This window comes from Rhinatrema bivittatum, chromosome 8 (genome assembly GCF_901001135.1).
Source record: "Rhinatrema bivittatum chromosome 8, aRhiBiv1.1, whole genome shotgun sequence".
Taxonomy (NCBI): Eukaryota; Metazoa; Chordata; class Amphibia; order Gymnophiona; family Rhinatrematidae; genus Rhinatrema; species Rhinatrema bivittatum.
Genome location: NC_042622.1, coordinates 12,702,110 through 12,713,963, shown reverse-complemented (window position 1 = coordinate 12,713,963; position 11,854 = coordinate 12,702,110). Strand labels below are relative to the sequence as shown.

Here is an 11,854-nt window from a genome sequence, read left to right as displayed (position 1 = left end):
CCGGGGTTTTTTGTCGGGGGCGGAGCCGATCGACGCGGCGTTTTGGGGGCGGGATGCGGCGTTTCGGAGACGGGCCCGGGGCGGTCCGGGGGCGTGGCCACGCCCTCCGGAACCTCCCCCGGGTTGCGTCTCGGCGCCCTCCGGGAGGCGTAAATCCATGGACAAAGATTGGGGGGGGGTTAGATAAGGCCGGGGGGGTGGGTTAGGTAGAGGAAGGGAGGGGAAGGTGAGGGGAGGGCGAAAGAGAGTTCCCTCCGAGGCCGCTCCGATTTCGGAACGGCCTCGGAGGGAACAGAGGCAGGCTGCGCGGCTCGGCGCGCATCGGCTGCCCAAAATCGGCAGCCTTGCGCGCGCTGATCCAGGATTTTATAAGATACGCGCGGCTACGCGCGTATCTTATAAAATCCAGCGTACTTTTTTTTGCGACTGGTGCGCCAACAAAAGTACGCGAACGCGCATTTTTTTAAAATCTACCCCATAAGTTATACCAATTTTCAAAGTGAATTTACATGTGTATGTTTGCTTTGAAAATTATTGCACCAAAACTACCCGCCCAGAATTACATCTGTTAATTTTTGTTCAGAATATTTTCAGGAATATGCACAGAAGAGCAAACTCCTCCATCCAGATAAGCTCATATGCATACAAAACAGATAATCAACAAATAATTAAAATCTGAAGTTTGTTGCCAGAGAATGTAGTAAAAACTGTTATGTTTAAAAATGGTTTGGACAAGTTTCTGGAGGAAAAGTCTATAAACAATTAAGGTGGACTTGGGGAAATCCACTGCTTATCCCTGGTAGTTTTAGCAGCAAGGAATCGATCAGCCTTTTGGGATCCTGCCAGGTACTTGTGATCTGGCTTGGCCACTGTTGGAAACAGGATGCTGGGCTTGATGGGCCTTTGGTCTGACCCAGTGTGGCAACCTTTAAGTTCTTATGAGCAAGTTACCTACTTATCAGGCTGGCAATACTGAAGCAAACCACTCGCACAGATAAAGCAACGTTGCACCTGCAGAAATGCCTTTGACTTCTATTCCTCTCACTGTAGGGTGTGTTGTGTTTCTGTTCTAGGTGCGTCCCTGACAAGCAGCGCTCCTTTGGCCTGGGAATCCAGTGGATAGTAGTAAGAACTCTAGGTACGGCCCTGACTATTACTGTGTGAGCTGAGTTACACAGTCCTGTTAGCAGCAGTGATGTTCACACAAAGTTAGAGGAGAGAAATCGGGAAGGTATTGGAGCAGTAGGTGTCATTTCAGGATAACCCTGCTCACAGTTTTGCACCTTCATTTTGTTACTGTTTGTGACATGTTCAGCACCAGTACTCCTGCTTAGTGCTTTGCAGTCTGCTTTTTCTTCTGTAGGATAATAGGACAATAGATGCTAAAGTATTTTTTGCCATATTTTTGCTCATTGTAGTAATGCTTAGCTCCTGATCTAGTCACAAATGTTTAGGTGCCCAGGATGCTTTATTTTGCAGAAACCTCTAATCAGCCAGACTGCCTTGATCATGCCTTAATGAGTAGGATCCCTATATCTGGACCCTAAAAACACACTATTGACTTGTCTTCATGCAGGAAGTATTCCGGGTCCCATTACCTTTGGGGCAATGATCGATATTGCCTGCTTGCTATGGCAGACTCAGTGTGGAGATGCTGGCTCTTGTTACATTTATCAGAATCTGCTTATGAGTTGGTATACTTTCATTGCTGGACTCGTTTATAAGGTGAGTTGAGAACAAGTTGGACAACATTCACAGAGCTACCAGGCCCCTACAGGGCACTGTCTAGTAAATGGAGATTTACAATAAAGAGGGTAATTTTCAAAGGAACTTATCCAGGTAAAGTAGTGTTTTACCTGCAGAAATAACCCTTTGGAAAAGAGCATGACCAACACGCACAGAAAATAATGCAGATTCACACTGTGGGCACTAACGCCCACATGTGTAGGAGAGAAACACTGAAGGAGGTGGAGTTGGGATTACAGGCATAAGTTTTATTTTAAAAACAATCCACTTAAATTCACTCAGCCAAACTATGCAAACCAATTAGCAGGTGCATTTGTGCGCTCTAAAGCAGGTCTAATGTTATTCAGCTAACTTAACCAGTTATAGTTAAACAGCAGCTAAGTTAGACAGATAACTAAACCCCACCAGAAATGCCCTGGAATGCTGTCTTTTTATCTGGCTAAATTATAGCCAGATAACGACTTATTTAGCCTGATAAGAAGCTGAATATAGAAAACTTGTGTGCTATCCATATCACACATTTTATGGCTTTTATCATTAAATAGACACTTTGGGGGTAATATGCGTAAATTACAGCAGTTTTCTCAAATGCCCATATGTTTGCTTTCAAAATTATGCCCTCACAGAATGACATCTGCTATTAAATGCATGGAAACCTTTTGGGGGCATTTACACACATACTTCTGAAAATACAAATGTATGCACATCAGGCCATTACCGAGAGTAAAACTCTTTTGCCCATGGAAATACGGTTGAAAATTGCCCTCTGTGGGGGCAATATTCAAACTTCCTGAATAGAAGCAAAATTTTTCAACGGGCGCGTATGCAGGTATTTTACCTAACACATGCGTGGAAAGCGGTAGAGTTTGCTGTATATAGACCACTGTAAGAGGGGACACTCAGCTTGCAGCGGGGTTTACATACACAGTCAGAGGAATTAACTGCAAATTAGATATGACTGATGAATTTCTGGCATTTGAATCAATGAAAGCTACCAACAAGGAGAGTTGATTTGTAAGGTGCAGTAGAGACTGCTTTGTTAACTCTTCTTGTTGGTGCCTTTCATTGATTCAAATGAATGAAATTCATCAGTCATATCTATTTATTTATTTAGACATTTTATATACTGTCGTTCCATGTATAGATCACAACGGTTTACAAAATATCTATAGATCTATGACATAAGACGAGAAGTACAGAAATAAGTTAACTATGTAACAGATGATTTTACGAAGCAGTCAGTTTGTTGAGCTTTTTTCAAACTCGGCTTAAGTTTGTTCCTCATGCATCCAATAGTATCTCTTGTCCTTGCTACTGTAGATCTCTACATTCTGATGTTTCTAAGTTAGGTTGTATGCATTTATGAATTTACATCTCTGTCTGGTATCAAACATAATATCTCAGGTAGTGAATTGCAACCGTGCGTCAGGTGTGTGCTCCTTATCGTGGGGACAGTCAGTAGGATTTTATTTTGAGATCTCAGCGTTCGCTGTATTGTGTTGATACGCCTGTCATACCAGTGTTACTCGAGTGAAGGATTTTGATTAACATTAATACATATTAAGGTTGCAGTTAATTCCTCTGACTGTATGTAAAACCACTCCCCCCCCCCCCCCCAAACTCTGTCTCTCAACAGCTGCAGTTGTGCTACAACGTGTGTTAAAACAAATAATGTATCTATGCGGTGACTGTACAATTTTCCTAAGCAAGCCCATTTTTTTTTTTATCATCACAGGCGCTATTTCCGCTATATTTGTAGCATTTTGATGAATCTATGAAAATATGCTCCTCTCTCTTAAATCGATTTTTCCCAAAGCCACTTCATGCTTCTGTAGCCATACTTGGGGATTTTCGAAGCATCTCGTTCTCTAAAGCTTAGCAGGTGGGCTACTTTGCGGCAGCAAAGATGGGTTAGTGCTCAGGTCCATGCTGTGAGCGTGTTGGGGTGGGTAGAATTATTCATTTAAAAGGGGCTTCCTTGCTAACAGTCTTTCTGTGGCCCTCTGCAGGTGCTGGGACTAGTCTTCTTTTTTTTGGCCTTGATATTTTACCAGCCTCCGCCACAAGACTCTCCAAGCAGCTTGGACAACACAGACCGTGCTAGTGCCGAACTTCCAGAGAAGGAATCTTCATTCTCCATGAAAATCAGGCCATCATCTGACCACCCCTCATCCTCTACGGGAGCCTTTTAAGGCCTGCTTTCTGGCCAATCTGCTCAACTGCGATCGCTGTACCTAAGTTTTCCAAATTCAACATAAAATGAAATTATGCTGATAGTTCCATGCCCTCAATAGCTTAAGCCTGATATCCAAGGTGTCCCTTCGAGCTAGGATTGAAACAGTAACACCAAGAAGTGATGTAAGGTTACTGGAATGTAGGATGCTATGGAATACTTAGGTCATAAGCAAATAAAAAAGTGAGCCCCAAATATACGAAGGTCTCTGATCAAAAATAGTGAGCTTCTATATTTTGGGCTCACCTTATTATCTGAGAATTTGATTTACCACCAATCCAAGGTTTCTTCAAAGTAGAAAATACTTCGGACCAGCTGTGTTAAAGGATTTTCCTGTTTCGTGTCTATGGGGGAAAATGCAATGTCTCCGTTAATTTATCGTCCTGTGATCTTGCATTTACATCACCAGTTTTATCATTGCTCCAATTCAAAAGGAACAGGGCGCGTCCTTGCTGGTTTTACCCTATTGCCTCTCAAGAAACTGGAACTATGAGTGGCAAGGTGCCATGAGATTAAAGCTAGGTCTGGCTCCGTCTTTCCCTTTTGACTTGGGGCTATGGGGTCACCCTACTAACTGCACAAGGAACTCTGTCATTGCTTAACCTTCCCTGTTAAAAAAAAAAAAAAAAAAAAGGGCTAAGCACTGTCACATCTTCCACTCTATCAAATGAAGCAAACTGAGTTACCTTTGTAATACTAATAGTATCTAAAGGACTGCGCTGTTTTTATGCTGGGCTTTAATATTGGATCAAAATCCATGCTAGCAAACCGTATTAACATTAAGGACAGTGCTGTTTCTGGCAGACATGATGGGTGCATCTTGAAGCTCTAGAATTTTGTATTGTAAGATTGCTTCTTAGAAATATTGCTTTCTCTAGCCATTGACTAGATGTAATGTAAAGGCTCTCATTGCAGCTACTTTACTGAAGGAGGGAGCCTGCTCCTAATCAGATTTATCTCCTTTTACTGATCTTAGCTCTGAAGATCATCCCCAGTTATGGAACAAACTAACACATTTACCCCATGTCACCTGGTGATCATAACTGGAAGCAGCTATTTTTTTATTTAACAAAAAATGTGAAAATAACCTTCAATTTCTGTGTTTCTGACTTAAAGCACAAGCAGACTTTTTCAGTCTTTCCATGATAACATCATACTTTTTACCTATTTAAATAAGAAAACCTTTCTATACAGAACAATAGTGTGGCCAGCTTCGAAAGCCCTTTCCTAGCTGATTGTAATAGTAGTAGATGGCAGTGTGTTGGGACACCACCTGTTAAAGCAGGAGAGGAAAAGGAACATTTGAGGAGGTGCCAAGGTCCAGTCTTCAGGGCTGCAGAATGGGAAAATCCCATCTCACCGCAGGAACTCAGAAGGAGCTGCACTACTTAAACGTGCTCTCAGACTGTGCTCAGTTCTGCTCTGAGACGGCTCTGCAAATGTTTCCCTCTAGTCCTCTGTTAGGGCAAAGTGACAGAACAGCCTTTAATGTGTGCTATTAAGAAGAGATTTACACTTGCATTTGATCTTTGCCGTTTTACACTGAAATATTACAAATGGGTCGATGCAAGTTATTTTTTACTCTTAAAGCTATTGCTTCTTTACCAAAAAGAGAACCAGGATGAGGTTTTACATCTCCTAATTTAAATATGCAGTTTAAGAGGTTCCTAAATGTTCAGATACATGCCCTGGGGGCATTTACACGCAAAATAATCTGACCCAGGCCACATTTCTATATTCTTTCCTGTGATGCTTTCCAACAGGGCTAATTAGTGAGTGCTGTCAGTTAGTCATACGATTGTCTGATTCTGAATTCTTTTCTTCCCTCTATAGTATATTGCATTAATTAAGGACACTATGGGATAGACTTTCAGTAGCCAAATAGCTGGCCAACCTTTGTCAAATGTTTAAACAAAAACTGGCCAGCTAACTACAGTTAGGCTCCTCTATGTCGCCTTTACAGAAAGACTTAAAGTGGAGCCAATATAAAAACAAACAAATTCCATAAATGTAGATGTTAATAACTTTAAAAACAAAATGATTATCCACAATACTTAGACACAACAATAAAAACAACCCATGAAATAACGAGAAGATGCTATAGTTACAATAGATAGACAGTTACCGCTTAAAATGTATCCCATCCAACAACATACTCATCAAAACCTAAAAGGCAAAAGGATTTACTGAAAATTGTCAAAAATAGTTTTAAGCAATGTGTCAAAATTTAGCGCCTTCCCCACTGACACATTTGAGAGAATAGCCACTTTTTAAAAAACTGCCTAAACATTTAAGAATTTTGTACATGTTGAAAATCAAATGGTAAATAATTCCATATATATGAGCCTGCTGCAGGGAAAGCTCTTTTCCTTGACCTAATAAGGCAGAGCGGCCATAATGAAGGCGTACTTAAATTGTTCAGTTTATTGCATCTCAGGTTGGGTTGTTCTGGTTGGGTTCTACCACTTCAGTCTGTAGTTCCGATACTGAGGCCCAATACCTCTTAATGCCCCGAACATTAGGCTTGGAGGGCAGTTGGAAGCCAGTATAGGTCCCTCAGTAAGGTCATAGTCCTTTCTCTAAAGGTTTTTCCAAAATTGCTCCAGCCAATTTCAACTATGCACTTGTAATTTGTGGATAGCTTTTTCAGAAGGCCCACAAAAAGGGCATTGCAGTAGTTGAGCTATGTTATCACCAAAGCATGCTTTGCCATCTGATGTCTAAGCAGGGGTGAAAGTGGCGTACTAGGTGTGGTGATTTGAATATCCACCTAAAATTAGTGCTGGGCAGGCTATAAATATTCCAAATTAATTAATTAATTAATTAAAGGAGGAATCTAGAAGCACATCCTAGTTTCTAATTTGACATTTAAGGGTACAACAGGCATAGTTTCTCAGTCAGGTTTATTTAAATCCCTTATCCACAAAATCATAGTTTTATTGGCATTCCGCTTAAGCTTGCTAGTGAGTGTCCAGGAGATATCAAAAAGGCATGAATTCAGAGAGCACCCAATGTTGTCAGGAACAAGTTAATGTCAGGCTCTTGAACTTAGCAAATAGATTTAAGCCAGCTATCCCTGCACACTAGCCAGCTAAGCTACTCCCCCTTCTCCACAAGCCAACCATAATCTTTGAGTGGCTAAAGCTGGCAGCCAAGTAGACTTTCAAAACATAGTTAGGTGCCTCACTTTACCAGCTTAGGCACTTGTCATGCCTAGTGTTGGCTGGCTGGTGCCGAAATCACATTCTAGCCAGCTAATTTTTAGTCCCTGCCCAAAGTCCCTCTCTGTGGATACATTTCTCTGCCTTGTGAATTTAGGTGGCTGCTAACATGAGGGGAGGGGCAGGGAGGGAATCACTAAAAGCAGAGCCTTAGCTGGCTTTCTCTGGAAGTTGGCTGTATTAACACTTTAAAAAGTCCCCCATAATGGCTGGACGCAGCCACTCTGTTGTGCTGGGTCTTCAGATGGGGTCTGTCTAGCTGCCTCACTCTATTAGGTGCCCTATTGCTTTGCAAGTTCACTCCACTCCTACGGGCCGAAGCAATACCATGCAGTTCAACGCGCGATTGGACGCACGTCCATAACCCCGATGCAGAACGGGGGTTAGTGTGTCCAAAACACACGTCCAATCGCATGCGTAGGTAATAGCGCTCATCACATGTAAATTCATGTTGATGAGGCTATTATCTATTCCCCCCCGTGCAATAAATAAAACGTGCGGCCTGACGCACCTGCCCTGAGCAGGCGTTAATTTTGGAGGACCCCAAAAAGTGTACAGAATGGCAGAAAATACTGCTTTTCTATACTTAATATCGCAGCGATATTAAGTCGGAGGAACTAAAAAATTAAAAATCCCCCCCCCCGAATTTTTTTTTTTTTAAAAAGGGTTCCAGCAGTCGGGTTAGGAAAAGGACGCTCAATTAACGAGCGTCATTTTCCTAACCTGTGGCTGTGCACAGGTTAGGAAGAGGGATGCTCTAAAATTGAGCGTCCGTTTTCTTAACTGGCTGACAGCCCCCTCTCCCAGGCGCCAGCTGCTGAGGAGACGCTAGGGGCGTGCATTTTCCCTTTGCGCCTCTTTTTTACTGTGGCACCGGATTTAAATGTTAAATTGGGCACCTGGGAGAGGTGGATCGACGCACGTTAAGGGTGTGGACGCTCAATCATGAGCGCGCACCAATATTGCATCGGCCTGCTAATGTAGGAGAAGTAGCATAACCCTCAGCACTTGACTAGGTGGAAGGTGGAAAAGAAATTCCTTTCTGGAAACATTACCCAAACATGAGCAATTCCAGTCCTAGAGGAACACTTTAATCGAGTTTTGTAAGAAGATCCCACCGTTCCACTGCAAAGCACACTTTTTGTACAAAGTTATCGGAAGTCTAACAGAGCACTTTAGAAAGCACTGGGTACTGTAACCACTGAATATTTTGAATGTGCCATAATATAGTGAGAGTGCTTTTCTTGCAGTTTTATTTATTCTTCTCTATTTATGTTTTTGAAAGAGTAGATCTATATACATTTTTCATTTTGTCTAAAGTGATTAGTTTTGCACTGAGAATAGCAACAATAACCAACAGGGACAAACGTGAAAGCAGAAGAGTATGGAGGAGCAGTCGTGGACCAGCCTGGAAGCCACAGCGGAGCTTGACCATGCAGCCTCCCTTTTCTGTGGCCGTTGCAGGGAGCAAAACTTCCTTTTGTTGCTGCTACTGAATCCCACTTTACAGGCTTCTGGGATATTTTGAGGTTTTCCATGGAAGTTATCTAAATGTCACAGGTAGCATCACCGCTGTCCCCTGAATCCTCCATACAGTCCCTGGTAATGATTGTTGCTGGGAATTCAGCTGCACAGTAAGCTTAGGGGACGAAGTCTGAGGCAGAAGAGACTTAACTCTGCTGTGTGCTTGAAATTATTGGCATAAAATGGTATTTCAAACAGTTTCGTATCTTTGGGAGATTCTGAATGTATGTTAGGAATATATGACCAAAGTGAGCAACGAATTTGTTGGTTTATGATCTTTACGTTTGGTATATTGTTATTGTTTTTCAAACTTAAAGTTAACTCAGTCGTTTAAAAATTACCATGAATGCAAACTGTTTTAGGTTGGGGTCAAATACAAGGCTGTATTCGGCACTAAAATGGGCAGACCTTGTGTTTAGTTTTAGGATGGTATTTGCAAAATGTTTATGCACAAGTATGTACTTTTAACATTTGGGGGAAGCACCCGCAAATAGTATTTGAAGGATTTCCTTATAAACATAAAACAGTTTATAAACTGAAACTCTGCCTGTGCACTGTGTCCTTTTCCGGTCCGATGAGCTCGCAAGGGTCTGTTCAAAGATCATCGTAATGTCTGGTGACAAACTGGCATAAAAGTGAAGAGACGGATTATCCACTCTCTGAGCAATCCCAAGTAATTACGGGCAACAGCCTTTTCATTATTTGATGTCAAAGTCTTTCATCTTCCCACCTAAATTGGCCCTTTGGAATATTTACTAAGCTTGAAAAGTAGATGAGTGTATGATGGGGGGGGCGGGGGGGGGGGGGAGTTAGATGCTTAGCAGTGATCTTCAGCACTAGGTCCCCTAACTTAGGACCCTAAATCAAGGAAAATGATTAGCAGGCCTGACTTTAGGAGCTTAAGTTTCACTGAAAATAAGCACCCAATTTAGGGGCCTAAATTTAAGAGCTCAGCTTTTTGGGGGTATCGGCCTCTTTGTGACTTCCTTCAAGTTAATACAAAATTACTGACTGAAGTGAGCAAGGGTAGTCCAGTAAAAAGGGGCCATCTGTGTGACTTCATGCATTTATACTTGGGTTCATCCTGGCACATCAAGTTGTCAATCGGTGCAAAATTTCAATCATCATGGGCCCATAGCTGTGGAACTTGTCTTTTTAATACACGATGTGGGATTGTGTTACTTCTCACAGTTGAAACTGTAATCTATAGTTTGGCATGCCTGGAACTTAAAATCAGGTTTCCCAAAGATGGCCACTAGAAGCCATGTGTGTGTGGAGAATGCAGGAACTCTTGCATTCTCTGTAAATGCAAGCACAAAAGGGTGAATTTTCAAAGTTCTGCGCAAACACACTATTTTATAAACATCTAGCTTATACATGTATATTTTCTTTCATACACACATACTACACGTGTAAAACGGAGGCATCTGGGAGTGTTCTGGAGCTGGGCCAACATTAACATGCGCAAGTTGCTATTTTACACATAGATTTGCCAACTTACTCATGGAATTTTACATCCGTTAGTTATTTGTGTAAGTGATATTTAATGTGTTTATTGTGTACTGTTGGTCAGTTGGGAGGTCTGGGTGAACCAGCGGGAGTTCAGACTGAAGAACCAGAAGAACTGGTGGAGCAATTGGTAAAACTGATTATTTCAATTATGCGCACAAGTTTAAAAATGTATGCGAGTAAATCCTACTTAATTGTGCATAAAATGTACACGACTATACTTTTAAAATACATACGAAAAGTGCGCATTTTCAATAGACTCACATACATGTTGAGAGGTTAAGATACACATATTTTACAATATGCTCTTCCTAGCACCTAGACAGATGGATTCAGGAACAGTGGGTTACGCACCTCTACCAGCAGATGGAGACAGAGCAAACTGACATCACAGTATATATAGTCCTGCAGTGACATCAACCCGCCAGTATTCTCCGTCTCCAGCAGATGGTGGACATGCATTTCTCTACTGGGGATTGTTTCAAATTTTAGAGGAGAATTAATAAGCGCTTTGATTTGCCCCGCTCTCCTGCGGTGATACCTAATGGTCCCTCCCCCAGTTGAGAATTCCTGAGGTGATTTCCATGGTCCCTTAGATGAGTGTCTTGGTCTGGTAGCTGGTTTCCTCAGCCGGCATGGACTTAGCTGATTAGAAATATTGGGTGCAGAAAGCTGAGCATGGCGGTGACAGTATACGCCTTCTCCCCTCGCAGCTGGAGACCATCTCTATACTCAGCCAGGACTTGCTGAGCTCAGGTAAAGCTTAAAAAAAAAAAGGAGGGAAAAGATAGAGACAATGTAGAGGGGTTGTTGTAGGCCTTCCTCCAGTCTCCGTGCTTGGTGTACTGTTCTGACATTCGTTCCCACTCCCATGGGAGGTTAAGGAACTTTGACATCCTGGCAGGTTGAACAACCCGTGTGGGCTAAGCCCTGCTGTTAGGCTTCTTTTCTGTGCGTTGTGTGGTAGACCACCGAAGCATTTTTGTACACTTTTCTCTGTGCGTTAGACTGCCCTCTGCAGGACCGTTTGTGAGTGCAAGTGCATCTGGCTGTGTGTCCAAGTTGTGCGCCCAGTTTCTTTTGGGTGCACTGCTTATGCATGCAATCTGAGAAGCATTGTGTGTACGTTCAGTTTTGGCATGATGACTGCACTTAGTTTTGCGATGCATAGCCTGGGGATGCATAAATTTTGTGTGCATAAATTTTTTGCACCCAAATTTTTCAGCGTGAATTCGGCTGGACACACACCTTCAGCTGCCAGTTAAGCATATTGACGGAATAATGGGCCTTTGACTAAGAATCCTAAGTGCCATTCTCTCTGTGCTGCCTGTCATATTCGGGCATCTCAGCCTGGAGTGCCCTCTAACTTGTGCCAGCGCTGCTTAGAGGCTCAAAGGGAATTATTTTCCTTTGATTTTACTAAGCTTGGTTCTTCCCAGCCAGATGATGGCCTGGTTAAGGACATGACAGGAGAGACGCCTGACCTTGGAACTCCCTTGACTGGTTCCTCAGCAGGGGATGGCAGCTCAATTGGTGCCACACGAGTGCCTTCTAGTTTTGGCATGGACCCCCCTGCTTTTTCTTGGGTAGAATTTTTTCGAGGATTACAATCCTTTATTCA

General features: G+C 42.5%; 1 protein-coding gene across 1 annotated transcript in view; it reads left to right on the top strand.

The window, feature by feature from the left end:
- The window catches only part of SLCO4A1 (solute carrier organic anion transporter family member 4A1), a 127,429-nt gene extending 122,802 nt beyond the window's left edge, over positions 1-4,627 (top strand). Inside the window, 3 exon segments of the mRNA XM_029612402.1 lie at positions 1,074-1,138; positions 1,577-1,725; positions 3,756-4,627. Of these exon segments, the coding sequence (XP_029468262.1) occupies positions 1,074-1,138; positions 1,577-1,725; positions 3,756-3,938 (397 nt within the window). The 3' untranslated portion in view covers positions 3,939-4,627.
- Positions 4,628-11,854: the final 7,227 nt, after the last annotated feature.